The sequence below is a fragment of the Stenella coeruleoalba genome, assembly GCF_951394435.1.
Source record: "Stenella coeruleoalba genome assembly, chromosome: 13".
Lineage (NCBI taxonomy): Eukaryota > Metazoa > Chordata > Mammalia > Artiodactyla > Delphinidae > Stenella > Stenella coeruleoalba.
In genome coordinates this window covers 60735980-60762594 of record NC_137159.1, presented here as the reverse complement: position 1 = coordinate 60762594, position 26615 = coordinate 60735980, and the positions used below count along the sequence as shown (strand labels likewise).

Genomic DNA, 26615 nt, shown 5'->3' with positions numbered 1-26615 from the left:
AGGTGGGGGCAGAGAAACGAGGGAGGTGGTTTTGATACAGTGGTCAGGGAAGACCCCTCTTAGGAGGCAATATTTAAATCAAGTCTGGATGATGAGAAAGTCCACCATACTTAGATATGGGGGAAGACCATCTCAGGCAGAGGATGCCTGGAGGCAGGCACCAGCACAGCTTTTGGAGGGATGACAAAAAGGTCAAGGAGATTGCTGCACAGTGAACAAGGGGAAACGATGGGAAATGAGTCTGAGAGGTAGGCAGGTGCCACAGCACAGAGACCTTGAAGGCCAAGGTGTGGATTGTGCAAGTTATTCTAATTGCAGTGGGAAGCTATTGGAGGGTTCTCAGCAGAGGGGTGATGTGGTTGGATTTATGTTTTTAATGGTCACTCTAATGTTATGTAAAGAACAGAGTATGAGGGGTGGGTGTAGGAAAGATGAGTGGAGCATGAGTATAAGTCAGGAGACCAAGTCGGGGCTGCCGCAGTGGTTCGGGTGAGCAATGCTGGTGGCTGGGAGGGCTCAGATCTGAGCAAAGGTGCTGTCTTCACATCACCGCTTCGTGTTGTGGAGAGGGCTATGCTTTAAAGCCACATGGATCTGGGCGAGTCACCTCTTTGAACCTTTGATTCATGACCCGAAAACAGAAATGAAAACACCTGATTCACAGGTTGTTGTGAGGAGTAAATCAGACAAAAAGCATCCAGCAGGGTCTCCCACACCACTGGCCCTCAATAAACAGTGCTTCTGGTCTACAATTCCAAAATGCAAAAGCACTGAAAACTGAGGTTTACTTTGTTTTCATTTGTTTTGTTTTTGGTGGGTGTGTAGCCCCGCATCTAGACCTGAACTGACATGAGCTATTTAGAGTCTTAATCGTACTCTGTTGTCGATTTATACATTTCACTGCAGAAATGTTTTATGATAGAGTGTTGCCCCCAAACCCTACTGAGAACATTACAAATAGATGGGATTTATACTGCCTTGCCTTTCTAAAATCCAATAATCTCTGAGTACCACAACATACCTGGCCCAAGGGTTTCAGATAAGGATCTGTAGCTGTATCATTATTTTCAGGAACCGAAGTGTCATTTAGTTTAGTCACGAGTATGAGACCATACATCCAACTGGAGGAGGTCATAGATCTCAGAACAGTAGTTATGGAAGAGTCCTTAGCAATTATTTAACCTGAAGTCCTATTGAAATACCCTAAATCCTCAACACTTTTAACTTTAAGTAACTGCTGATCTTCAGAATGAAAAGCCAGTTTGAATTTAAGTGAAATATATGTGTAAACAAATAAGGAGTTAAATTGGCATTTTTGAAAAAGTACTTACAAGTTTGGAAAAAAAGAAACAGGCGTTTCTTTTCAATTTTTTTTTTTTTTTTTTTTTTTGCGGTATGCAGGCCTCTCACTTCTATGGCCTCTCCCGTTGCAGAGCACAGGCTCCGGACACGCAGGCTCAGCGGCCATGGCTCCCGGGCCCAGCCGCTCCGCGGCATGTGGGATCTTCCCGGACCAGGGCACGAACCCGTGTCCCCTGCATCGGCAGGCGGACTCTCAACCACTGCGCCACCAGGGAAGCCCTTCAATTGTTTTTAATAAATCTTATTTTAATACTATGTTACCATCTTCCTAAAAGAAATCTCCATCATAATCACTAATAAATATTACATGTCCATCTTACTCATGCCCAGAAGTTACTTTGGCTGTGCCTTGATACCCTTAGGGCAGACCCAAGCCCCTGTGGACCCGGCCCCCTCAAAGGACCTGTGCAAAGCTTGGCAAACAACGTGCATTCAACTAATATCTGATGAATTGAATGAATAAACAGTGTTAAGGATCTTCAGGTTCAAGTAAGCAAACAGAAGAACAAGAGCATAAACTGCCCAAGATTCTAAGTTCCTAAGATTCTAAGTTCCTAAGTGACAGCAGGGAGTCTGTCCTTTAGCTTCCATCTGGCAAGGCATTTTTAGTACTAAAGAAATCACAGGCAATAGGAAGTCTCATATTCTGGAATTCAAAAGAGAATTTATGAATCAAAAACAAAGATTTAATGAATACCTATCACATACTGGGTTATACTGGCGAACAAAACCCTGCTCTTGTGAACTTACTAGTGGAGGAAAATGGACAAACCCATAAAAAATGTCACAAGGTGATAAGTACTACGTTGAAAACTAAATCAGAGTAGGGGTGACAGCAAGGGAAGAGTGGGGTTTCTTACATGCAGGTTGTTCAGGGAAGGCTGCTCTGATACAGTGACATTGTATCTGGGGGAAGAGCTTTCCGGGAAGAAACAGGCAGTGCAGAGGTCCAGAGGCAGGACAGTGCTTGGCTCTGCCCCAAGGACAGCCATGAGGCCTGTGTGGTCAGAACGCAGGGAGCAGGTGGCCTTGTCTGTAGGTCAATAACCTTTTATAGGATTCTGATGAAGCTATTGGGGAGCGGGGTTCGGGGGTGTCCTGTGCTGCCTTAAAGGCCCTCGGTCGGCTACGGTATTAAGAAGAGGTGGCGGGGCGGGGGACAGAGTTGGAGCGGGGGCTAAAGATGGGCAATTGGGGAACGATTACAACGACCCAGGCAAGAGATTTGTGGCTGGGGATTCTTTTAGCCAATGTTTTGGGCAATTCAGGCCCCCGTATTTCCCATCTGTCTGTCAAGCCATAGGGCTCTTCCGTTTTCCACTAGTCGCCCCCGCCCCCGTCCCGGACCAGGGCTAGTAGTCGCTTGCTCTGTCAAGAATTGTTCGCGGGAAGAAAATGACTTTCAGCGCCCACCACGCTGCACGCTCCTTTCCCCGGATCCAGCAAGGGCTCCGCACCTCGGCTGAGGGCCTCGGACAGCATTATCGAGGCGGCGGCGCAGGGGTCAGGGATATCTTACCAGAGTCCAGTACCGGGCTGGGGACGCGAGCTGCGGCCTCACTGGAAGCTCGGCGGGGTCTGGGCAGTTCGCTCTCGGTTTCGTTTTCCCCGCGGACTCCGCCTTCCTTCCTCTCCGCCTTCTTCCCGCCCTCCCGCACGGGTCCGTACGACTCCGTACGGGTCCGCACACGTCAGCCCACATCCGCACAGGCTCAGCGATAGCGGGAAAGTGCCGCCTCCACCCCGAGTCCGCACGGGTCCGTACGGGTCCGCACACGTCAGCCCACGTCCGCACAGGCTCAGCGATAGCGGGAAACTGGCGCCTCCACCCCGAGTCCGCGTGGGGGGTACCGCGGGGCGGACCGGGCACGTCCAAGACCCTGCAGCCCTACCCCTGCTTCTGGGGGTGCTCCCGGCCCCCGTGCGGGCAGGGTACTCCGGGAGGTGGGGAGTACGTTGAGGTCTCCGAGGCCCGCGACGTGGCAGGCGCTCTGTGATCAACGCTCCAGTTTCCTCTTCAACACAAATATTTGGGATGGGGTTGGGGGGCTGGATATCATCAGCTCCATTTTATTAATGGAAGAAAACTGAGTAAATTAACTCTCCCAGGGCAAAGCCAGGATTCCTTTTCCCATAACCACCATTTCTTTGCCCTCCTCCTTCTCCTCACGTTAACCAGGCTGGGGATGAAGAGGCCTGGGGGCATAATTTCCCTATCTGTTTCCACCCATCCATCCATTCATTCAACAGGTACTTGCCAGCTGCTGTATCAAGTACCAGCCAATCCAGCAGTTAGGAGAGCTACCTGCTGCCTTTGGGACCTCCTGGAGTTTACCACCAAAGTCCTTACCAGTAGTCCCAGAGTTGTAAGAAATCCTACTCACCTAAGGGACTATGACACACTCCCAGAGTAATACTGGCACCTTGACACAGTGACTGAGGAGTGCTGAAGACTTAACCTCATAACAGTACTGCAAGGTAGGTGCCATTTAACAGATGAGAAAACTGAGGCCTGAGGCACAGAGAAGTAACAGCTGGTGAGCAGGGGAGCTGGAATTAGAACCAGGATCCTGTACCTCAATATCCCAGTGAGGGTGAGGGAGAGAGGCAGTTCCAAGATGGATTTCAAGTATACATTACATATTGACCATTGGCTCCAGGCATCCTTTCCCATATCTCTTCTGCACACACACCCCCCACCCCCGTATTGCAGGGTATCAATGGCTAAACACTATTTTCCTTGATTTAAGTTCCCCAAATATGAAGCACTGGTGGGAGGTTTAGAAGGCAGATAGGAGGCAGAGACATCTTTCTGTGACCCTTTGAGATGACAAGAAATCTCCAACTGTAGTGGCCGTTCGTTTGCAGGAGTCCATTTCCCAGCTTCGTGGGTGTGGGGTGGTTGTTTCAGATGCAATGGCAGTAGCAATGACATGTTTTCTGACTTTCTGAAGCCCCTGAACTGTCCAAAAGAGCTTAAAGAAAGAAAGCTCTGACAAGCTCAAGCATGGTCAGAGGACACAAGCTTTTATGACTGCCCCAGAAGAACCTCTTACTTCATGTAGTCTCAAGGCTGATGGAGCAGAAATTAGCTACAGAGTCCAGTGCTGCAGGTAGCCGAATTTCTATATAACTTTAATTTGCAGCCTCACCAGGTCTCTTCTAGGAACATTGAGGCTATTGACTGGGAAAGAATGAGGACCTGGGAATTTGGGTGGATTTGAATGAGTCCATTGCCCTCCTAAATTCTGCTGAGTCACCACAGTCCTTCCATCCTTGTTGGATAAGTCTGGTACAGCCAAGCTTGAAGAGCCTGAATTGGTCACCTTGCAAGGACGTGCTGAAATTTCCAAACGCCCCATTCCTCCCTCTTGTCTTCACTCCTAGAACTAGAATCAGATGCTAGAAGGCCCCAAGAGGATACAGACAAGATCTGATCCAGAGGATATAGTTTACATAATGAAAGAATTACAAGATTTCGCTAATTTTTATCAGCAGAAACCCAAGAAAAGTGCATGGATATGCTTCTAAAGGTGACATGAAAGACGGAACATAGTTTAGATTATGCACTCAGTGTGCTGGCTTCAGCAGCTGGGAATGGTTCTAAGAGTTTGTTTAGTTGGCTTACTATAACCTGGGCTCAGTGGTGGCCCATATTAAGTGAAATTGTGATGCCAAGTATACAGATGAAGAAATCAAAAATACTTAAGGAGTCAGGAATATTAGAGTAGATTAATCATATGCAACCTATTCCTTCATTTTCTAACCGTGTCCCCCAAGAATATCCAAAGGACCCTCCACCAGGCATTCAGAAATATAGTTTCATCTTTGAAAAGCTCTGTATTGGCTGCCCACTGTGCCTGGAGAATGTTGATGGGAGATGTTGCCATTGAAAAACTACCTGATTTCAATGGGGATTATGGCTCCCAGAGTGGCAAAGGCCATGTGGCAACACTTAACTCCACCCGCCCCTCCAAAAAAAAAGGGCAGCAGGGTCAGAGCAGTAGTCAGAAACGTTTGCTCACCAGAGATCTTTAGTGGTGGTAAACTGGTCCTGGAGTTTCTAGTACTGAAATAGATGGCAGCCCACAGGTGTGTTACATGAGCAGATACGTGAGACCCCCATGGCACTCACTCCCACTCTATCAACCCACATCCCTGGTCTCATGGGGAGTTCCTTGTGAACAGGTGACTTAGAAAGAAAAATTCAGTTGAAGCACAATACGCTAGCATTAATTGGAAGTAGACTGATATATTCCGACAGCACTTCAGGGAGGTAGCCCTAAAAGATAATGGGAAAAAGGAAAATCTTCCCAGTTCGTGGAACTTTGAGCAGGTGGAACTATATTTAGTTGTCACTTGGAAGGCGATAAAGCTAGTGGCCTGGACAGTACCAGTAGCTAGCAATTTACCTGGATATTCAGAGATTTGGAAAGAGCAAGATCAGAGGGTTGATGATAAGGAGGTCTGGGGAAAAGGATGTGGGTGATCACTTGGAATGGACAAAGAGGATGAGTGTATTGGGTCCCCTTGTGAATATTCATCAAAGGTACCCCCCGCTGAGGAGACTTTTGAGAAGCAGTTGTGCAAGAAACTGTAGATGTCAGTCGGGCTGTTCCCCAGCTACCCCAGTGCTTGCTTGTTCCACACAAATGAAGAGCCTTCGGCAATAGGAGTGGATGATGTGTGTGACTTCATCAACATGGAGTTCTTGTCAAGGTTGATCCGGCTGCTGAGCACCCAGCCTTCCAACAGCAAAGACCAACACTGAGCTCCCAGCACAAGTACCCCATACACCGAAGGAGACCAGCCTGCCACTTGGGGACGGGTGGGTTACATGGAGCCTTTCCATCGTGGAGTGGAGAGGGATTGCCCTCTGTGGAGTAAGCATTTATTCCAGGTATGGAATTGCTTTTTCTTCCTCCAGTGCTTCTGCCAGCACCATTATTGTTAGCCTTTCCAAATACCTTGTTTACCATAATGATATCTGTCAGTAAGGAACCCATTTTTTTTTCACATCTTTATTGGAGTATACTTGCTTGACAATGGTGTGTTAGTTTCTGCTGTATAACAAAGTGAATCAGCTATACATATACATTTATCCCCATTTCTCCTCCTTCTTGCGTCTCCCTCCCACCCTCCCTATCCCACCCCTCTGGGTGGACACAAAGCACCGAGCTGATCTCCCTGTGCTATGCGGCTGCTTCCCACTAGCTATATATTTTACATTTGGTAGTGTATATATGTCCATGCCACTCTCTCACTTCGTCCAAGCTTACCCTTCCCCCTCCCCGTGTCCTCGAGTCCATTCTCTAGGTCTGTGTCTTTATTCCTCTCCTGCCCCTAGGTTCTTCAGAACCATTTTTTTTTTTTTTTAAGATTCCATATATATGTGTTAGCATACGGTATTTGTCCTTCTCTTTCTGACTTACTTCACTCTGTATGACAGACTCTAGGTCCATCTACCTCACTACAAATAACTCAATTTCATTTCTTTTTATGGCTAATATTCCACTGTATATGTGCCACATCTTCTTTATCCATTCATCCCATGATGGACACTTAGGTTGTTTCCATCTCCTGGCTATTGTAAATAGAGCTGCAATGAACATTTTGGTACATGACTCTTTTTGAATTATGGTTTTCTCAGGGTAAATGCCCTGTAGTGGGATTGCTGGGTCATATAGTAGTTCTATTTGTAGTTTTTTAAGGAACCTCCATACTGTTCTCCATAGTGGCTGTACCAATTCACATTCCCACCAGCAGTGCAAGAGGGTTCCCTTTTCTCCACATCCTCTCCAGCATTTATTATTTCTAGATTTTTTGATGATGGTCATTCTGACCGGTGTGAGATGATATCTCACTGTAGTTTTGATTTGCATTTCTCTAATGATTAATGATGTTGAGCATCCTTTCATGTGTTTTTTTGGCCATCTGTACGTCTTCCTTGGAGAAATGTCTATTTAGGTCTTCTGCCCATTTTTGGATTGAGTTGTTTGTTTTTTTGATAGCTGCATGAGCTGCTTCAAATTTTGGAGATTAATCCTTTGTCAGTTGCTTCGTTTGCATATATTTTGTCCCATTCTGAGGGTTGTCTTTCCTTCTTGTTTATGGTTTCCTTTGATGTGCAAGAGCTTTAAGTTTCATTAGGTCCCATTTGTTTATTCTTGTTTTTATTCCCCTTTCTTTAGGAGGTGGGTCAAAAAGAATCTTGCTGTAATTTATGTCATAGAGTGTTCTGCCTATGTTTCCCTCTAAGAGTTTTATAGTGTCTGGCCTTACATTTAGGTCTCTAATCCATTTTGAGTTTATTTTTGTCTATGGTGTTAGGAAGTGTTCTAATTTCATTCTTTTACAGGTAGCTGTCCAGTTGTCCCAGCACCACTTATTGAAGAGGCTGTCTTTTCTCCATTGAATATTCTTGCCTCCTTTATCAAAGATAAGGTGACCATATGTGCGTGGCTTTATCTCTGGGCTTTCTTTCCTGTTCCATTGATCTATATTTCTATTTTTGTGCCACTATCATACTGTCTTGATTACTGTAGCTTTGTAATATAGTCTGAAGTCCGGGAGCCTGATTCCTCCAGCTCCGTTTTTCTTTCTCAAGATTGCTTTGGGTATTCAGGGTCTTTTGTGTTTCCATACAAATTGTGCAATTTTTTGTTCTAGTTCTGTGAAAAATGCCATTGGTAGTTTGATAGGAATTGCACTGAATCTGTAGATTGCTTTGGGTAGTAGAGTCATTTTCACAATGTTGATTTTTCCAATCCAAGACATGGTATATCTCTCTATCTGTTTGTATCATCTTTAATTTCTTTCATCAGTGTCTTATAGTTTTCTGCATACAGGTCTTTTGTCTCCTTAAGTAGGTTTATTCCTAGGTATTTTATTCTTTTTGTTGCAGTGGTAAATGGGAGTGTTTCCTTAATTTCTCTTTCAGATTTTTCATCATTAGTGTATAGGAATGCAAGAGATTTCTGTGATTAAGTTTGTATCCTGCTACTTTACCAAATTCATTGATTAGCTCTAGTAGTTTTCTGGTAGCGTCTTTAGGATTCTGTATGTATGGTATCATGTCATCTGCAAGCAGTGACAGTTTTACTTCTTCTTTTCCAAATTGGATTCCTTTTCTTTCTTTTTCTTCTCTGATTGCTGTGGCTAAAAGTTCTAAAACTATGTTGAATAATAGTTGTGAGAGTGGGCAACCTTGTCTTCTTCCTGATCGTAGTGGAAATGGTTTCAGTTTTTCACCATTGAGAACGATGTTGGCTATGGATTTGTCATATATGGCCTTTATTACATTGAGGTAAGTTCCCTCTATGCCTACTTTCTGGGGGGCTTTTATCATAAATGGGTGTTGAATTTTGTCAAAAGCTTTTTCTGCATCTATTGAGATGATCACATGGTTTTTCTCCTTCAAGTTGTTAATATGGTGTATCACATTGATTGATTTGCGTATATTGAAGAACCCTTGCATTCCTAGGATAAATCCCACTTGAGTGTGCTGTATGATCCTTTTAATGTGCTGTTGGATTCTCTTTGCTAGTATTTTGTTGAGGATTTTTGCATCTATGTTCATCAGTGATATGGGCCTATAGTTTTATTTTTTTGTGGCATCTTTGTCTGGTTTTGGTATCAGGGTGATGGTGGCCTCATAGAATGAGTTCAGGAGTGTACCTCCCTCTGCTATATTTTGGAAGAGTTTGAGAAAGATGGGTGTTAGGTTTTCTCTAAATGTTTGATAGAATTCTCCTGTGAAGCCATCTGGTCCTGGGCTTTTGTTTGTTGGCAGATTTTTAATCACAGTTTCAATCTCAATGCTTGTGATTGGTCTGTTTATATTTTCTATTTCTTCCTGGTCCAGTCTCAGAAGATTGTGCTTTTCTAAGAATTTGTCCATTTCTTCCGGTTGTCCATTTTATTGGCATAGAGTTGCTTGTAGTAATCTCTCATGATCCTTTGTATTTCTGCAGTGTCAGTTGTTACTTCTCCTTTTTCATTTCTAATTCTATGGATTTGAGTCTTGTCCCTTTTTATCTTGATGTGTCTGGCTAATGGTTTACCAATTTTGTTTTATCTTCTCAAAGAACCAGCTTTTAGTTTTACTGATCTTTGCTATTGTTTCCTTCATTTCTTTTTCATTTATTTCTGATCTGATCTTTATGATTTCTTTCCTTCTACGAACTTTGGGGTTTTTTTGTTCTTCCTTCTCTAATTGCTTTAGGTGTAAGGTTAGGTTATTTGAGATTTTTCTTGTTTCTTGAGGTAGGATTTTATTTCTACAAACTTGTTCTTAGAACTGCTTTTGCTGCATGCCATAGGTTTTGGGTTGTCATGTTTTCATTGTCATTTGTTTCTAGGTATTTTTTGATTTCCTCTGTGATTTCTTCAGTGATCTCTTGGTTATTTAGTAGCGTATTGTTTAGCCTCCATGTGTTTTTATTTTTTACAGTTTTTTTCCTGTAATTGATATCTAGTCTCATAGTGTTGTGGTCAGAAAAGATGCTTGATACGATTTCAGTTTTCTTAAATTTACCAAGGCTTTATTTGTGACCCAAGATATGATCTATCCTGGAGAATGTTCCATGAGCACTTGAGAAAAATGTGTATTCTGTTATTTTCGGATGGAATGTCCTATAAATATAAATTAAGTCCATCTTGTTTAATGTAGCCTTTAAAGCTTGTATTTCCTTACTTATTTTCATTTTGGATGATCAGTCCATTGATGAAAGTGGGATGTTAAAGTCCCCTACTATTACTATGTCGCTGTTGATTTCCCCTTTTATGGTTGTTAGCATTTGCCATATGTATTGAGGTGCTCCTATGTTGGGTGCATATATATTTACAATTGTTATATCTTCCTCTTGGATCGATCCCTTGATCATTATGTAGTGTCCTTCTTTGTCTCTTCTAATAGTCTTTATTTTAAAGTCTATTTTGTTTGATATGAGAATTGCTACTCCAGCTTTCTTTTGGTTTCCATTTGCATGGAATATCTTTTTCCATCCCCTTATTTTCAGTGTGTATGTGTCTCTAGGTCTGAAGTGGGTCTCTTGTAGACAGCATATATATGGGTCTTGTTTTTCTGTCCATTCAGCCAATCTGTGTCTTTTGGTGGGAGCATTTAGTCCATTTACATTTAAGGTAATTATCGATATGGATGTTCCTATTCCCATTTTCGTAATTATTTTGGGTTCGTTATTGTAGGTCTTTTCCTTCTCTTGTGTTTCTTGCCTAGAGAAGTTCGTTTAGCATTTGTTGTAAAGCTGGTTTGGTGGTGCTGAACACTCTCAGCTTTTGCTTGTCTGTAAAGGTTTTAATTTCTCCATCAAATCTGAATGAGATCCTTGCTGGGTAGAGTAATCTTGGTTGCAGGTTTTTTTCCTTCATCACTTTAAATATGTCCTGCCACTCCCTTCTGGCTTGCAGAGTTTCTGCTGAAAGATCAGCTGTTAACCTTATGGGGATTCCCTTGTATGTTAATTGTTGCTTTTCCTTTGCTGCTTTTAATATTTTTTCTTTGTATTTAATTTTTGATAGTTTGATTAATAGGTGTCTTCACATGTTTCTCCTTGGATTTATCCTGTATGAGACTCTCTGTGCTTCCTGGACTTGATTGACTATTTCCTTACACATATTAGGGAAGTTTTCAACTATAATCTCATTAAATATTCTCTCAGTCCCTTTTTTTTTCTCTTCGTCTTCTGGGATCCCTATAATTCGGATGGTGGAGTATTTAATGTTCCAGAGGTCTCTGAGACTGTCCTCAATTGTTTTCATTCTTTTTTCTTTATCCTGCTCTGCGGTAATTATGTGTAGTATTTTATCTTCAGGTCACTTATCCCTTCTTCTACCTCGGTTATTCTGCTATTGATTCCCTCTAGAGAATTTTTAATTTCATTTATTGTGTTTTCATCATTGTTTGCTTGCTCTTTAGTTCTCCTAGGTCCTTGTTAAACGTTTCTTATATTTTCTCCATTGTATTTCCAAGGTTTTGGATCATCTTTACTATCATTACTCTGAATTCTTTTTCAGGTAGACTGCCTGTTTCCTCTTCATTTGTTTGGTCTGGTGGATTTTTACCTTGCTTCTTCATCTGCTGTGTATTTCTCTGTCTTCTCATTTTGCTTGACTTACTGTGTTTGGGGTCTCCTTTTCGCAGGCTGCAGGTTCATAGTTCCCATTGTTTTTGGTGTCTGCTCCCAGTGGGTAAGGTTGGTTCAGTGGGTTGTGTAGGCATCCTGGTGGAGCAGACTGGTGCCTGTGTTCTGGTGGATGAGGCTGGATCTTGTGTTTCTGGTGGGCAGGACCACATCAGGTGGTATGTTTTGGGGTGTCTGTGAACTTACTATGATTTTAGGCAGCCTCTCTGCTAATGGGTGGGGTTGTGTTCCTCTCTTGCTAGTCGTTTGGTATAGGGTGTCCAGCACTGTAGCTTGGTGGTCGTTGTGTGGAGCTGGGTCTTAGCATTGAGATGGAGATCTCTGGGAGAGCTTTCGCCATGTGATATTACATGGGGCCAGTAGGTCTCTGGTGACCAATGTCCTGATTTGGCTCTCCCACCTCAGAGGCTCAGGCCTGACACCCGGCCAGAGCACCAAGACCCTGTCAGCCACATGGCTCAGAAGAAAAGGGAGAAAAAAAAGGAAATAAATAAATTAAAAATAAATTTTAAAAATAAAATAATTAAAATGGAAAAATTATTAAAAATAAAAAATTAAAAAGCAATTTAAAAAAAGAAAGAGAGAAAGAAAGAAGAGAGCAACCAAACAAAAAAAAAATCCACCGATGATAACAAGTGCTAAAAACTATACTAAAAAAAACAAAACAAAACAAAAGGACAGTCAGAACTCTAGGACAAATGACAAAAGCAAACCTATACAGACAAAAATCACACAAAGAAGTATACATATACACACTCACAAAAAGAGGAAAAGGAAAAGAATATATACAAGGAAGAGAGCAACCAAATCAATAAACAAATCTACCAATGATAATAAACTGTAAATGCTAAACTAATATAAACATAAAACCAGAAACAAATTAGATGCAGAAAGCAAACCCCAAGTCTACAGTTCCTCTAAAAGTCCACTGCTTCAATTTTGGGATGATATGTTGTCTATTCAGGTATTCCAGAGATGCAGGGTACATGAAGTTGACTGTGAGATTTAATCCACTGCTCCTGAGGCTGCTGGGAGAGATTTCCATTTCTCTTCTTTGTTCGCACGGGCTCCTGGGGTTCAGCTTGGATTTGGCCCCGCCTCTGCATGTAGGTCGCCTGAGGACATCTGTTCTGTGCCCAGAGAGGACAGAGTTAAAGGAGCCGCTGATTAGGGGGCTCTGGCTCACTCAGGCCGGGCGGGGGCGGGACGGAGGGGTACAGAATGCAGAGTGATCCTGCAGAGGCAGAGGCCAGCGTAACATTGCAACAGCCTGAAGCACGCCATGTGTTCTCCTGGGGAAGTTGTCCCTGGATCACGGGACCCTGGCCATGGTGGGCTTTACAGGCTCCCAGGAGGGAGGTGTGAATAGTGACCTGTGCTTGCACACAGGCTTCTTGGTGGCTGCAGCAGCTGCCTTAGCGTTTCATGCCCGTCTCTGGTGTCCGTGCTGATAGCCGCGGCTCATGCCCGTCTCTGGAGCTCATTTAGGCAGTGCTCTGTATCCCCTCTCCTCGCGCACCCCAAAACAATGGTCTCTTGCCTCTTAGGCAGGTCCAGACTTTTCCCGGACTCCTTCCCGGCCAGCTGTGGCGCACTAGCCCCCTTCAGGCTGTGTTCACGCAGCCAACCCCCATCTTCTCCCTGGGATCTGACCTCCGAAGCCATAGCCTCAGCTCCCAGCCCCAACCCGTACCGGCAGGTGAGCAGACAAGCCTCTCAGGCTGGTGAGTGCTGGTTCGCACCAATCCTCTGTGCGGGAATCTCTCCGCTTTGCCCTCTGCACCCCTATTGCTGCGCTCTTCTCCATGGCTCCAAAGCTTCCCCCTAGCCCACCCCCCGTCTCCGCCAGTGGAGGGGCTTCCTAGTGTGTGGAAACTTTTCCTCCTTTACAGCTCCCTCCCAGAGGTGCAGGTCCTATCCCTATTCTTTTGTCTCTGTTTTTCTTTTGCCCTACCCAGGTACATGGGGAGTTTCTTTCCTTTTCGGAAGTCTGAGGTCTTCTGCCAGCGTTCAGTAGGTGTTCTGTAGGAGTTGTTCCACATGTAGATGTAGTTTTGATGTATTTGTGGGGAGGAAGGTGATCTCCACGTCTTACTCCTCCGCCATGTTGAAGGCACCCCTATATCTTTTTTTTAAACCAGCAAAACTCCATGCAGTTAAATATCCTAACAGAACCTGAAAATGCAGAGTCACATAAATATCTGACAAATATTTTATAAGAGAAATTCTTGTCAGTATAAGAACTCTGTGTTTGATTCGTTTTCGTAATCTACTGATAATTTAAAAAATGAAGCTACCTGTTGAATCTGCCAGGGTGATGGCTTTTATCTTAAAATCAGACCTTTAGTATATGTTATGTGTGTGGGGAGAGCTAAGGCTTTGTTTATTTCCATGCTTGTAGGAGGCTTTCACTGCTCGGTCACATTATTTCAAGCAATGAAATGATATTTAGACATTTATAGTGAATTGTTCTGTGAAAAGTTAGTAGAGATCCCAACTCAAGCAAAAGGGCAAAGAATGACTTAAAAATTTTTTTTAAATCAATGATATGGGTCCAAGTGATGATTAGTAGTCATAATACTTGATTTATTTCAAATTACACTTTTCAGTTTTGGAAGTGCTTTTACATTCATTCACAACAATCCTCTCAGGTAGATATTGTAATGCCCATTTTAGAGATTAACAAGAGGCTTTGAGGTTTTAAGTGCTTTGTGCAAAAATCACACAGTTGGTAATTTTCTGATGAAGTGATAGAGTGCCATTTCCACTAAACTGCATGGCGAAAAGTCACTTAAAGACATGAGAAAATCTTAGAGTTCCTAAAAAGATTAGAATAATATCCAGGGGGAAAATGGATTAATTGTAATAAAACTAGATAAACGTATGATAAACGTAGATATGTTCATGAACGTATGTGATATAGCCAAACTGTAAGCAATGTAAAGGCAAGATATAGATATATCTTAAGAAAAAATATATATAGTTTAGGAAAATTTTCTGTAAAGTGAATTACTATTAAATGAAGCTTATCTTCTCGCTCATTTCCATTTTAAAATAAAAGGCACATTGCATAGAAAAGTATCTTTGTGTATGGTGAAGTAACAATTAAAATGCAAAAAGTACTTTTAACAATACCCAAAGAGAAAAATAAACATTTCTGATAAATTATAGGTATCAAAAGACTTCAAAACCCAAAATACTACACCGAGTTAAAACATTTTCCAGAGACACTGGAGCTAGAATCATGTCTCACTCACCTTGTAGAACATTTTAATGCTAATTTAGGTGGTTCTAGAAGACTTCCTTGGTTTTAAAAATCATCTGGATCTTTTTACTAAAGCTGGGAATTATCTTAACAGGAAGTGCAACTTTTTATTTCATATTAGAGCTAAAATTTAGAATGCAAGTACCTGAATACAGAAGCAGCACTTCATTTTACCTTCACACTGAAGTACATGGTGAAACAGGAAGAAATATGGGCAAGGAACAGGAACACCAGGTTTCCCGTGAGGTGAAAGAGTGGTTCTGAGAGTATTGGGTGCTTAAACTCAGAGTCAAGTCTTGGCATATCAAAATCTTAATAAAGATTTGTCAAATTAATAAAATTAGAAATGAAAAAGGAGAAGTTACAACTGACACCACAGAACTACAAAGGATCATAAAAGACTACTACAAGCAGCTATATGCCAATAAAATGGATGACCTCGAAGAAATGGAAAAATTCTTAGAAAGGTACAACCTTCCAAGACTGAAACAGGAAGAAATAGAAAATATGAACAGACCAATCACAAGTAATGAAATTGAAACTGTGATTAAAAATCTTCCAACAAAAGTCCAGGACCGGATGGTTTCACAGGTGAATTCTGTTAAACATTTAGAGACGAGCTAACACCTGTCCTCAAACTCTTCCAAAATATTGCAGAGGAAGGAACACTCCCAAACTCATTCTACAAGGCCACCATCACTCTGATACCCAAACCAGACAAAGATATCCCCAGAAAAAGAAAATTACAGGCCAGTATTACTGATGAACATAGATGCAGAAATCCTCAACAAAGTACTGGCAGACAAAATCCACCAACATATTAAAAGGATCATACAGCACACTCAAGTGGGATTTATCCCAGCGATGCAAGGAGTCTTCAGTATATGCAAATCAATCAATGTGATACACCATATTAACAAATTGAGGGAAAAAAACCATATGATCATCTCAATAGATGCAGAAAAAGCTTTTGACAAACTTTAACATCCATTTATGATAAAAACTCTCCAGAAAGTGGGCATAGAGGGAAGCTACCTCAACATAATAAAGGCCGTATATGACAAATCCGCAGCAAACATCATTCTCAATGGTGAAAAACTGAAAGCATTTCCTCTAAGATCAGGAACAAGACAAGGATGTCCACTCTTGCCACTATTGTTCAATATAGTTTTGGAAGTCCTAGCCATGGCAATCAGAGAAGAAAAAGAAATGAAAGGAATCCAAATTGGGAAAGAAGAAAAACTATCACTGTTTGCAGATGACATGATACTATACATAGAAAATCCTAAAGATGCTACCAGAAAACTACTAGATCTCATCTATGAATCTGGTAAAGTTGCAGTATACAAAATTAATGCACAGAAATCTCTTGCATTCCTATACACCAACAATGAAAGATCAGAAAGAGAAATTAAGGAAACAGTCCCATTTACCATCACAACAAAAAGAATAAAATACCTAGGAATAAACCTACCTAAGGAGGCAAAAGACCTGTACTCAGAACACTGTAAGATACTGATGAAAGAAATCAAAGATGACACAAACAGATGGAGAGACATACCATGTTCTTGGATTGGAAGAATCAATATTGTGAAAATGACTATACAGTGATGTTAAAAAAAAACATGGCTGGATCCTGTTCTGACACTAATGCCTGTAATTATAGGAGGATTTGGGGGCTGTTTGGAGTTGGTAATGTGATCTCTGATTCTTGTTAGTCTCCCTAGGTTCACAGCAACCTGTCAACGTTACAATTCTGAGTACTTGACTCTTAATTGTCTGGCATGCATGATTGCAAAATAACCCAGATTGGATCATGCATTTGCACTAGTGAGCCTTTGACTGCAGGTGGGCCTGAAGTTCTGCGAAATCCCAGCTTCCCGTTTGGCCTCTGGATCCACCCAGGCCTGAGGTAAGTGGTGGTGGACCTCTACAGATGGTGCTGCCCTGGCTTGGCTCTTGCCTCTGGTGGCAGCAGCCTAGGAGGCTTATTATATTATATTTTATTTATTTATTTTATTTTTGGCTGTGTTGGGTCTTCGCTGTGGTGTGCGGGCTTCTCATTGCGGTGGCTTCTCTTATGGAGCACGGGCTCTAGAGCGCAGGCTCAGTAGATGTGGCGCCCGGGCCCAGTTGCTCCGCGGCATGTGGGATTTTCCTGGACCAGGGCTCGAACCCGTGTCCCCTCCATTGGCAGGTGGATTCTTAACCACTGCACCACCAGGGAAGTTCCATGGGAGGCTTCTTTAAAGCTCCTTTACACAGAGGGAGAAGGAGAGGGAGAGAGAGGCCTGTGTGTGGAGAGAGAGCACAAGCACAGGTGATCTTTAAAAAGTCTAAGGTGATTGAAATCAAGGCTAATTAGTAAAGCAGGGTTTATGTAGCAGAGGGCTCCTGTGTGCTGATTGGCCCAAGGCTGGTTTTTAGGGGCAGGTAAACTGGCCCTTCCTGTGCCATCTTCCTCTCTACGTAGTGGGGTGCCCCTTCAGGTTAAGTTGTGTTTTGGGTTTTTTTCCCTCTTCTTTAGCAAGAGAAGTGCTACTTCTCAGTGCAGTTCAGGATTGAAATTTAGCTTGGAATCCAATATGTAGGGAGAGAGGTGTAACCTCTGTATTTGGGGACTTTACTAAAAACTGGCTCCCCTCATTGGAAGTTGACCATGAGGAAGTCAGGAATGGAGTCCATGAAAAGTGAATGCTGGAAACATTCAGGATCCAGAACGGTTTATCTGGTAACACTTTGGTCTCCTAGACTGAGGGTGATGGAGAACCACTCCACTCCAGAGGCCGGCAGCCGGCAGAGCTGGGGTCCTGCTCCCACCGCCCCTGCTTCGGGGACAGTGCCCCAGAGGCCACAGCTCTCCACTGCTCTGTGTCCTGGGCCAACTGAAGGGAAGGCTAGGCCAACCCCAAGTTCCTGGGCCCCTCTTGTCCAGTAGGTGCCCTTTAGCAACCAGCAGCAATGGGTTATCTAGAGTAAAATTTCCTAGGTACTTGGTTTTTATTTTTTTGTTTGTTTTTAATTGAAGTATTTATTTACAATGTTGTGTTAGTTTCAGGTGTGCAGCAAAGTGATTCAGTCATACATACACATATATCTATTTTTTTTCAGATTCTTTTCCCTTATAGGTTATTACAAAATATTGAGTATAGTTCCCTGTGCTATACAGTAGGTCCTTGTTGGTTATCTGTTTTATATATAGTAGTGTGTATATGTTAATTTCAAACTCCTAATTTATTCTTGTTAACGTGGAGATCCCTGCTGCCCTTGCATTTGTGACCATTACAGCAGACTGGAACTTTAGCCAGCTTCTGTGTCTCAGGCATGATGCAGCAAGGAGGGCTTTTTCGTGGCTACTTGCATCCCTCTGCTAGAGTTAGCAAATCAGGACCACACTGGGAACGTGGACCCTTTGGGATGGGTGCTGGAGACTTGGAGGAGGATGGCCGGGACTTTGAATGGGGGAGCTTGAGTATTTGCATTCTGGGGTTAGGGCTGGGGCAGGTTAGTTACCTTCTCGCCCGGATTATGTAGAGGCACAGCCCTTATACCTGCTACTTGTGTGTCCCTCCACTTGACGCTTGTGAGAATCAGTGCCACTTTGGAAACCTGCCACCAGAGTCTCTCCCACCTCCCCCAACATCCTCTGCCTTCTACTCCAATTCAGTGATTGAATCAGCTTGGTAAGAGTCTCCACTAGAGTCTAGTCTAGTTGTCAATTAACAACCTCCATTAATTAGTTTATATACATTCCCCAGTGGAAGTGATTGAGTTTCTGTGCAATTATTTTAGTCTTTGTTATCAAGCTTTTTTATTTTCTTTCTTTTTTTCAGTCTGAACCATTCCAGTTACCTTCCTAATTTGTTTTGTCATCCTGGTTCCTTTAACACTGAGGCTCTAATATTTCAAACCAACATAGCAGGGCCTGGCAGCTCAAGGCACTGAGTAGTGCCTTAAGTGATGTATACCAATATCTATGTATCTCTATATTAAACAAGTTGCTGGAAGTCATAGAGGTTGCTTTTAAAATGAGAAGTATTTATTGTGGATGAGTCTTTGAATGGGAATGAATCTCTAAAGATTGTGCATGTCCTCGTTGGAGGGGAAAGCGAACCTCAACAGAGTAGGTAACGCCTGTGGGGTGGAGGTCTGAAAAGTTTTGAGAAAAATAGGTTACGACAGCAAAAACAATAACAGACAAAATAAAAAGCATCTTAGTACTAAAAGAGATCTTAGGAAAGCGTGAGAGAAAGTCAGACACAAAATGCTAATAAAATGGAGGTGCAGGGCTTCCCTGGTGGCGCAGTGGTTGAGAGTCCGCCTGCCAATGCAGGGTACACGGGTTCGTGCCCCAGTCCGGGAGGATCCCACATGCCGCAGAGCGGCTGGGCCCGTGAGCCATGGCCGCTGAGCCTGCGCGTCCGGAGCCTGTGCTCCGCAATGGGAGAGGCCACAACAGTGAGAGGCCTGCGTACCGAAAAAAAAAAAAAAAAAAAAAAATGGAGGTTCAAGTGAGAGACAGTTTCTATAGAGCAGATAGAAGAGATCAAAAGATTGTACAAAGCCCAGACGTTAAGAGGATACCAGTAGCGGGAGGGATGGTTTGGGGCTCTGGATCTGTATAGCCCTGGGTGACTTTGACTAATAATGACATGCTTTAAACAAATATAGCTTACGCACCCATATTTCTCACATGTATCTATCACATTTATGATTGTTCAGTTGTGCCAATGAACCATATCAGCTGACTGTGGGGCTGACCACAAACTGGGTCTCCTCTTGGTGGGTGTCAGACCAAAAGACACAATCAAGCCAAAGATCGGGAGAAGGAAGGACTTATTACTTGCAGTGAGGAGAACACCGGGGACCTTTCCCAAAGCAGTGTCTCCCTGAACAGCAAGACTGGGGAAGTTTTAAGCTAAGGGGGCGCATGCATATTCATGAAGGGGTTTGGGTGGTATATGCATATTCATGGAGGGGCTTGAACAGAGGAGAATTCAGCATAGAATTGGGGCACAGGTTGAGAGAATCCAAACTTTAGCTGATTGAAGTCACAAGTGTCAGAAAAGGTCAACTCATCTTCTTTAGGTTCCAGTTGATCTGGTGGTTGAGTGGGTTTTGAATTCTGCAAAACAGCTCAAGAATGTGCTTCAGGCTAACCTTTACCACTGAAACAGAACTGGGAGTCTTTACAACCTGACTTATTATCTTGCTATTGTTCCTTCTCTTGCCCCATAAGAGTCATTTTGTTCCCTTAAGATTATTAATTACTGAGACCTGTTCAAGGGCAAGCATTGCGGCCAGGCTTGGATCACAAAATGGCTTAGGCCAAAAATGGCTTCTCTTATGTCAAGAAAGCCATGCCTGCTTCTCTTTCTCCAGGGACCCCCTACCCTATCTGCTCACAGGGGTTGAGTAAGAAAATTGAGGCAGTCACAGAAAGCTCCTCAGGGGCATTTCCTTTACCTGGCATTAACAACGCTCCAACTATTACACCTTCATGGATCCCTCAAATCAGAACAAGACCCTAATTATGGTGTACTCTTCATTAGTTATTTGTGGATATATTTTACCCCCCCATTTGACTATAACTTCAGTGAAGGTAGATCTGTGTCTAACTGTTTCGAGTATTTCAGGCTTTGTCATGCACATGTGTACGGTCAGCATTGAAGATGGCTGCTCTCTTGCTCTCTACCGCCCCTGCTTGACCAGTCCCTGCTTCACTCACATGACTATCCAATCCTCTTAGTTATAGGGCTTAATTAGTAACTGCCTACTTGCTTGCGCCCGGCCCCAGCGGCTGGTTTCCCTGATGGGCCAACCTGATATCAATTCCACCTGTAAATGGTAGCCTCCTTCACCCCCTCCCTTCCAAAGTAGCGAAGATTGCTGCCATGTTCTGTCCACTCTCTGCCACACACAGTGGGGTGTTGCTCCAGGACCTTGCTTCAGATGTGTAAGATCTGCTGTCCGTAATCTTTTGATGTCTCTGTTGCTGTCTCCAGGCTGTTTCTTCGGTTTCCAGGCTAGCAACTACAAAGCTTGCAGGCCTGTGGGGTGTAGCCCAACCACATGGAACCTTCCTAGACCTTTTTATATTCCTTTTCTCCTCCTCCTCCCCTTTCCCCTTTTCATTCCCCGCTTTTCCTCCTCTTATTTAGTAGGCAGTACAGGCAGTGACTCAAATTTTGATTTACGAACGAATTGTTTAGGGATCTGGCTAAAATGTAGATTGACTCAGTACGTCTGCAGTTCTAACAAGCTCCCAAGTGATGCCAATGTTGCTGATGCCACTTTGGGTTGAAGGGTGTAGAAAAATGATTGAGCACAGGCTTTCCAGTCAGTGCCCTGGGTTCAAATCAAAGTTCTGGCTCTTACTAACTGTTTAATTGTGGGCAGGGTTAAACTCGCACCTCCTCTGTAAAATGAGATACTCATAGCACCTATCATGACACAAAGTTGTTGGGAGGATTAAATAAAACAATGTAAGCAGCTTGCAGTCAGGGTAGACTTTTAGTAAGAGAACAGTAACGGGTGATTACGGTGTGGGGCGGGGCGGGGCGGGGAGGGCCCAACCCGGGAGGGGCGGGGCTCTGCCAGCCCTGGAGCTTGCGCAGCCCGGCGACTACGTGCCTCAGGTAAGGTACGCGTGCGGGTCTCTTGCTCGCTCAGCTGCCTCCCTTGGCAGGTCTTCAGAGCGGGGAGCAGAGCAGGCTTTTGGGGGGACCTCGGCAGAGTTCTGGGGCGATACGAAGAACACTCGGTGTCACTGTATGCGTCCGCCGGAGGGGCGCCGGCCCGGCCCGAGTGTTTCCGGGTCGCTCAATGACCTTGGCGCGGCACCGGTGCAGTGCTGCTTGCGCTGCGCGTGTGTCGGCGCCTGGCTGGGAGCCCGGGTGGGGGCGAGAAGCTGGGTGTGGGGGGGAACCGGGGGAGCTGGGGAGCTGGCTGGAGCCGGGGCACCGGAGATGCGGAGGCCGCGAGGGGCTGAGGATCGCGGGTAGCCTCCCCGAGGCCACTCTCGGAGGCGTCGGTGGTTGCTTGGCGCTTGACCGTGGGAACCTGGAAAAAGTGCCCTTGTAATTGAACCTGGGGTCGTAGCAGGGAGACCTTGTCCCACATCTGGAGTGTGAGGAAAGACCTCGCTGTTTGAAATGTTGCCTGGAGATGCTGAGCCGCGTCGATCTCCAGCTTTGGTGCATAGACGAGGCGTTTTCGGACGCAAACATTGCACATTTGTCTTAAGCTTGTGCACCCTAAGTCAGCTTCTCAGCCCAGTGTGATGTAACCTCATGACACACAGCCCTGCTTTTCTTCGAGCCCATCAAAGGACTGCTTTATTTTAAACTTCACCTGAGTTCCATCCTTCTCCAAAATCTTGTCTAGTCTTAACTCCGTCTCTGCCCGTTAGTAACCTGTCGTGGATGGCTATGCCTTTGGTGGTCTTTATCAAATGGGTTTTATCAGTCATTATAAACACCTTTTCTGAAGTTGAGGGACTTGGAATGTAAAATGTATGTATATCCGTTTTTAAGAAAGGTAAATGCTTTACTATACTGTTACTTGGACTTTGTTTTTGAACCCTTATCCTCTCTCCCTCCCAACAAAACAAAGCAGAACTCTACTTGGAGTCCTTACACTGTGGATCTGACTGCAGGCAGGCTTTGTTTTGTTTTGTGTTTCACCCTTTGAACATTAAAAATAACCCCAGGAGAGCTCCCTGTACTGATCATGGCTTATTTCCTGTCAGTTATGTACAGCATAGTAGTAGACAAAGCAAAACAAGTCTCCCACTCCCTCACTGCCTCTTGGTTATGTGTAAGTTCTTTTTTAACTCCCTCCACTTCACTTCTCTTAGGTAAGAATAATAAAGTTTTAATCTTTTAGTCCCTAGGGTGATCACATTATCAAAATGAGAGAAGGGAACCTGGGGGCTGGCGGGGAGGGACACCTGGTTACAATATTAGGATAATCCTACCAAAGTAGGGTATTTAATTATGCCCACCCTCAGACATTGCGAAAAGGAGTTAAAATTGAATGGAATGAGCGGGAGAGCTGGAGTTGCAGAGTATTAGAGAGGAGGTGTCACCTCACACGGAGAATGGAAAAGTGTTACAGAGCATACACAGGACAGTGTTGAAATCCTGAGTTTAAAAACCACTGTTCTCCTGTCCTTCCTGACTTTGATGGGCACAGCCAAAAGGAAAAAAAAAAACCAACAACTTGGGTTTACATTTCATATATTCAGTAAGTCATATATGCTATTTTCTTCACTTGTTATATAGCCCTTTCCTTGTTAGCTTTTGCTTTAGTGAAAGAGAATAAAGACTTAAGCCCTTCCTTCTTACTGGCTTTTATTTTAATTATAGGAAGAGAATCAAGATTTGAAGTCTAGTTTTGCCACTTACTGGGTGATGGTGGTCAGTGTTCCCCTCATGTGGTCCAGAGGCCTCTTGTATACAAGTCACTTGGAGTTGCCTGCAAAAGGGCAGATTACTGGGCACCAACCCTAGAGTTGCTGAATCAGAACCTGGGGATTGGGGAATTGCTCTCTGAGGCCCAAGAATGTGCATTTCTAACAAGCCCTTTGGGTGACGTAATTAGTTTGCAGCTTAGAATAGCAGCTCCTCAGGAACAAGAACCAGTTTATTGCTCAACTTTATATAAAATGCCCAGAACTGTGGCACATAGTTCAGTATGTTGTATAAATAAATGAAAACTTCTAGCTATAAAACATGTACAACGACTTGCAGAATAACCATACTTTTGTAGGGTACTTCATAAAGAACTTCACATATTGTGCCCATTAGATCATATCTTATTTAATTCCTAGTTCAGCTAAGAAAAAGTTTTACCCTAACTCCCACCATTCTATATTCTTAAGCAATTTAAAAATCTCAGTTCCATAAACTGTTAGTTCCTTTCACAATGCCTTCCATTTTGTCTCCGCGCTGTGCTTTCTCCAATCATGTCTTTGGTTCACTTGTGCCCCTTACGCATGGAGGTTGAAAACTAGGAAAGTGAGACATGTCTAATACAACTAAGGATACGGTAACTTTAGGGTTTTATTCCTATATAATCATTCAAACTATGGGAATGAATTGGGAGTTATTTTTATAGAAGTGGTACTAAGCTTGTATATGCTTATTCAGGTTTACATTTATTTGTCATTGTTAAACTTAGGATGGCCCGTACTATGGATCCACTGGCAAAGAAGATCTTTAAAGGAGTTTTAGTAGCTGAACTTGTGGGCGTTTTTGGAGCATATTTTTTGTTTAAAAAGATGAACACAAGCCAAGGTAATCATAATTCAGAAATTAGTGTTTTGTAGGGGGGTGTACAGTTTGCTAATGCATTTTAGGTTAAATGGCTTCTTTAGAGAAACTGCCTTTTCAGATTCAGTGTATTGATATTAGCCATTTTATAGGCACAAGGGGAAGAAGCTAGGTGTTAATTATTATAGAATAAATTACTCTTCTCCCTAAAAAAAAAAAAATTGTTTGTAGACTAGGGAAAATGTTTCATACTTCCATGGATTTTACTAATGAGGGGCATAGAGCAGTGTCCTTGGTCTGGCTTAGCACAGATGGAAAAAATCCAGCCTGCCCATTACACCTCATTGTTTGGTAAGACTGAAAAAGCAAGAGGTAGCATAGCTGAATTGTCAAGTAACCAGTTTCTCAAGCTAGCAGAGTGCTTCCTCTGCATCAATACTAGCCACTAAAAGCCTTTCCCATGCCACTGGCCATCACCAAAAGTGCTTTGTCATTTTGTGGGGGAAATTTTATATTAGCGCCTTCAACTTTTAAAATCAGAAAGTGCTACTTTCTCTTTCCCTAAAGCAGGGAATAGTAGTCCTGGGGTGGTGGCCATCTTTGAAACTTGTCATTTGCCTTCTTAACGGATGGAAGGGCATAAAAGAAAACATCCAAACAGTATTTAAAAGGAAAGTAAAGTTTAAGATCACTTCAAAAATTGGGTGTAGTGAAGTCTTATGTCTAATTCTCTAAAAAGGTAAAATGGCATCCATAAAAAGTTTATAAAATTACACAAGGGAATTTCACATTAACACTGAAAATTTGCTTTTAAGTACCATTTCAAAATAAATTACATCATATATATAGGCCAAGTTTTAAAAACTCCAAAATAACTAGGGAAGGCTACATATAAGGTTTAAGTGCAATTTACACCCTATTTAAAAAGATACAGTTCCTGGATTACCAAGGACTTTAACACAAATTTCTAATAGGATTCCTATCTTATAGACCCTAAAGCTAGCACTAAATTATGGCTCCATGTGTTAAAACAATGAATTTCTAATCATGCCTAATTTTAAGACTTTTCTTTAGATTTCAGGCAAACAATGAGCAAGAAATTCCCTTTCATCTTGGAAGGTATGTTTTTCCTTAAGTGAAATTAAGAGTACAAAACAACTTCTTCAGGTAACCTTTATAAATTGTTTCTTTATGACCAATTACGGGCTAAATGGCTTCTTAATTTTGTGATGCCAGTTTCCAAAAATACTGTTCATTTCTATTTTCACTCCTTCTGAGAACACAGTGGAGAAAATTCTCATCCCAGTTAGCCAATGGGTGAATCCAGCTAATGGGCTGGATTCTTAATTCTTCCAGTGGGTTAAGAATGTAGACTTTGGAATGAGACATATTTGAGTGTGATGGAATCAAATCCACAGCTTAAAACTTAAAACCAATCTCTGGTTTGCGAACGAGCTTTTTCTTTCTCATCAAGTAGAGATAATGATGCCCATCTCATGAATTGTTGTAAGGATTAAACAAGATAACATTATGTAATTACTTCACACAGTATCTGGTATAAAGCAATGCTTAGTAAATAGTGTTCATTACAATGATTAGCAGAGATGCTAGAGCTTATATACAACACATGTATCCTACTGTCATCCTTTTCATTTTACCATGTAGAAATAAGGGGAAAAAATCTTGATTTTTTTCTCAATATAGTTTAATTTTAACACTTTTACATGATTTCATAAATGACAGCTATTTCTATTTATAGTTTATTACAAATCCATTGAACACTCTGGAATGTATGGCATCAGAGAGCAAGATCAAGAAAAATGGCTGAACAGCAAAAATTAGGAGTAAGTAGAATTTTAACTTGTAATTTACTTAGAAAACACTCATTTTCTTTGCTTTTTAATTTTTTGAGTGGTTTTTGGCCTCTTCTTTCTAAAATTTTTCTTCCTCTTGATGATGCTTTTCACATCTCTGTTGTGTAACCAGTCATCGCGTTCAGCCTCCCACCTAAGCTGTTTGAGACCTTTGAGGAGGGAGAAAAAAGATAAGCACATTGTAGACTCTTGGAGGCCCCACCAAACATCCTAACAGGAACTTCCAGTCTGCCATGACCTACAGTCATTTCCCATCCACTATGTAAACCCCTCCTCGGTTGTTGCTTTCCTTCCATATTTACCGTCAAAGATTTACTATTTACAGCAAAGGAACAAATGCTTCACAGATTTTATTTCCCCTGAACACTTACTGGTGAAAGAAGAGCAGCCAGTAACTATCAATATCAGAAATAATTAAAATGCCTATATTTATAAAGTTACTTAGCAAATTCATATTATATAAAAATAACCTGCTTCCATAAAAAAAAAGTAACTTTTGTAGGCTGTAGTCTTTTTCTGTAGTATAAATACTTTTTAATCCCATGTGCTCTGCAGACAGAGGTGAAAAAGCCATTCTTTTCAGGTTGTGAGGAACCATTTATCCCTTCTTACTATAAAAAGGTCCTCCAGGGCTTCCCTGGTGGTGCAGTGGTTGAGAGTCCACCTGCTGATGCAG

General features: G+C 42.7%; 3 protein-coding genes across 9 annotated transcripts in view; 1 reads left to right on the top strand and 2 right to left on the bottom strand.

Annotated features, from left to right (window-relative positions):
• EIF2AK2 (eukaryotic translation initiation factor 2 alpha kinase 2) overlaps positions 1-3254 on the bottom strand; it is a 33859-nt gene extending 30605 nt beyond the window's left edge. For all 4 annotated transcript variants that reach the window (XM_079940248.1, XM_079940247.1, XM_079940245.1 and 1 more), the window contains exon 1: positions 2882-3254. The gene's annotated coding sequence lies outside the window, so the exon portion shown is untranslated. The remainder of the gene's footprint in view (positions 1-2881) is intronic.
• A 267-nt stretch (positions 3255-3521) lies between these two features.
• Positions 3522-26615, top strand: part of CEBPZOS (CEBPZ opposite strand) — a 24703-nt gene continuing 1609 nt past the window's right edge. The window contains exons 1-5 of one of the 4 annotated variants that reach the window (XM_079941456.1): positions 3522-3840; positions 16518-16702; positions 23974-24089; positions 25140-25184; positions 25825-25909. In XM_079941456.1, the coding sequence (XP_079797582.1) occupies positions 16575-16702; positions 23974-24089; positions 25140-25184; positions 25825-25907 (372 nt within the window). In that variant the 5' untranslated portion in view covers positions 3522-3840; positions 16518-16574 and the 3' untranslated portion in view covers positions 25908-25909. Of the gene's footprint in view, positions 3841-16068; positions 16703-21225; positions 21429-23973; positions 24090-25139; positions 25185-25824; positions 25910-26615 lie in introns of those variants that run through there. The other 3 variants (XM_079941455.1, XM_079941457.1, XM_079941458.1) reach the window with 3 other exon arrangements.
• Positions 25949-26615, bottom strand: part of CEBPZ (CCAAT enhancer binding protein zeta) — a gene marked incomplete at its 3' end in the record, with an annotated part of 22157 nt that continues 21490 nt past the window's right edge. The window contains exon 16 of the mRNA XM_079941444.1: positions 25949-26088. Coding sequence (XP_079797570.1) covers positions 25949-26088 — 140 coding nt within the window. The remainder of the gene's footprint in view (positions 26089-26615) is intronic.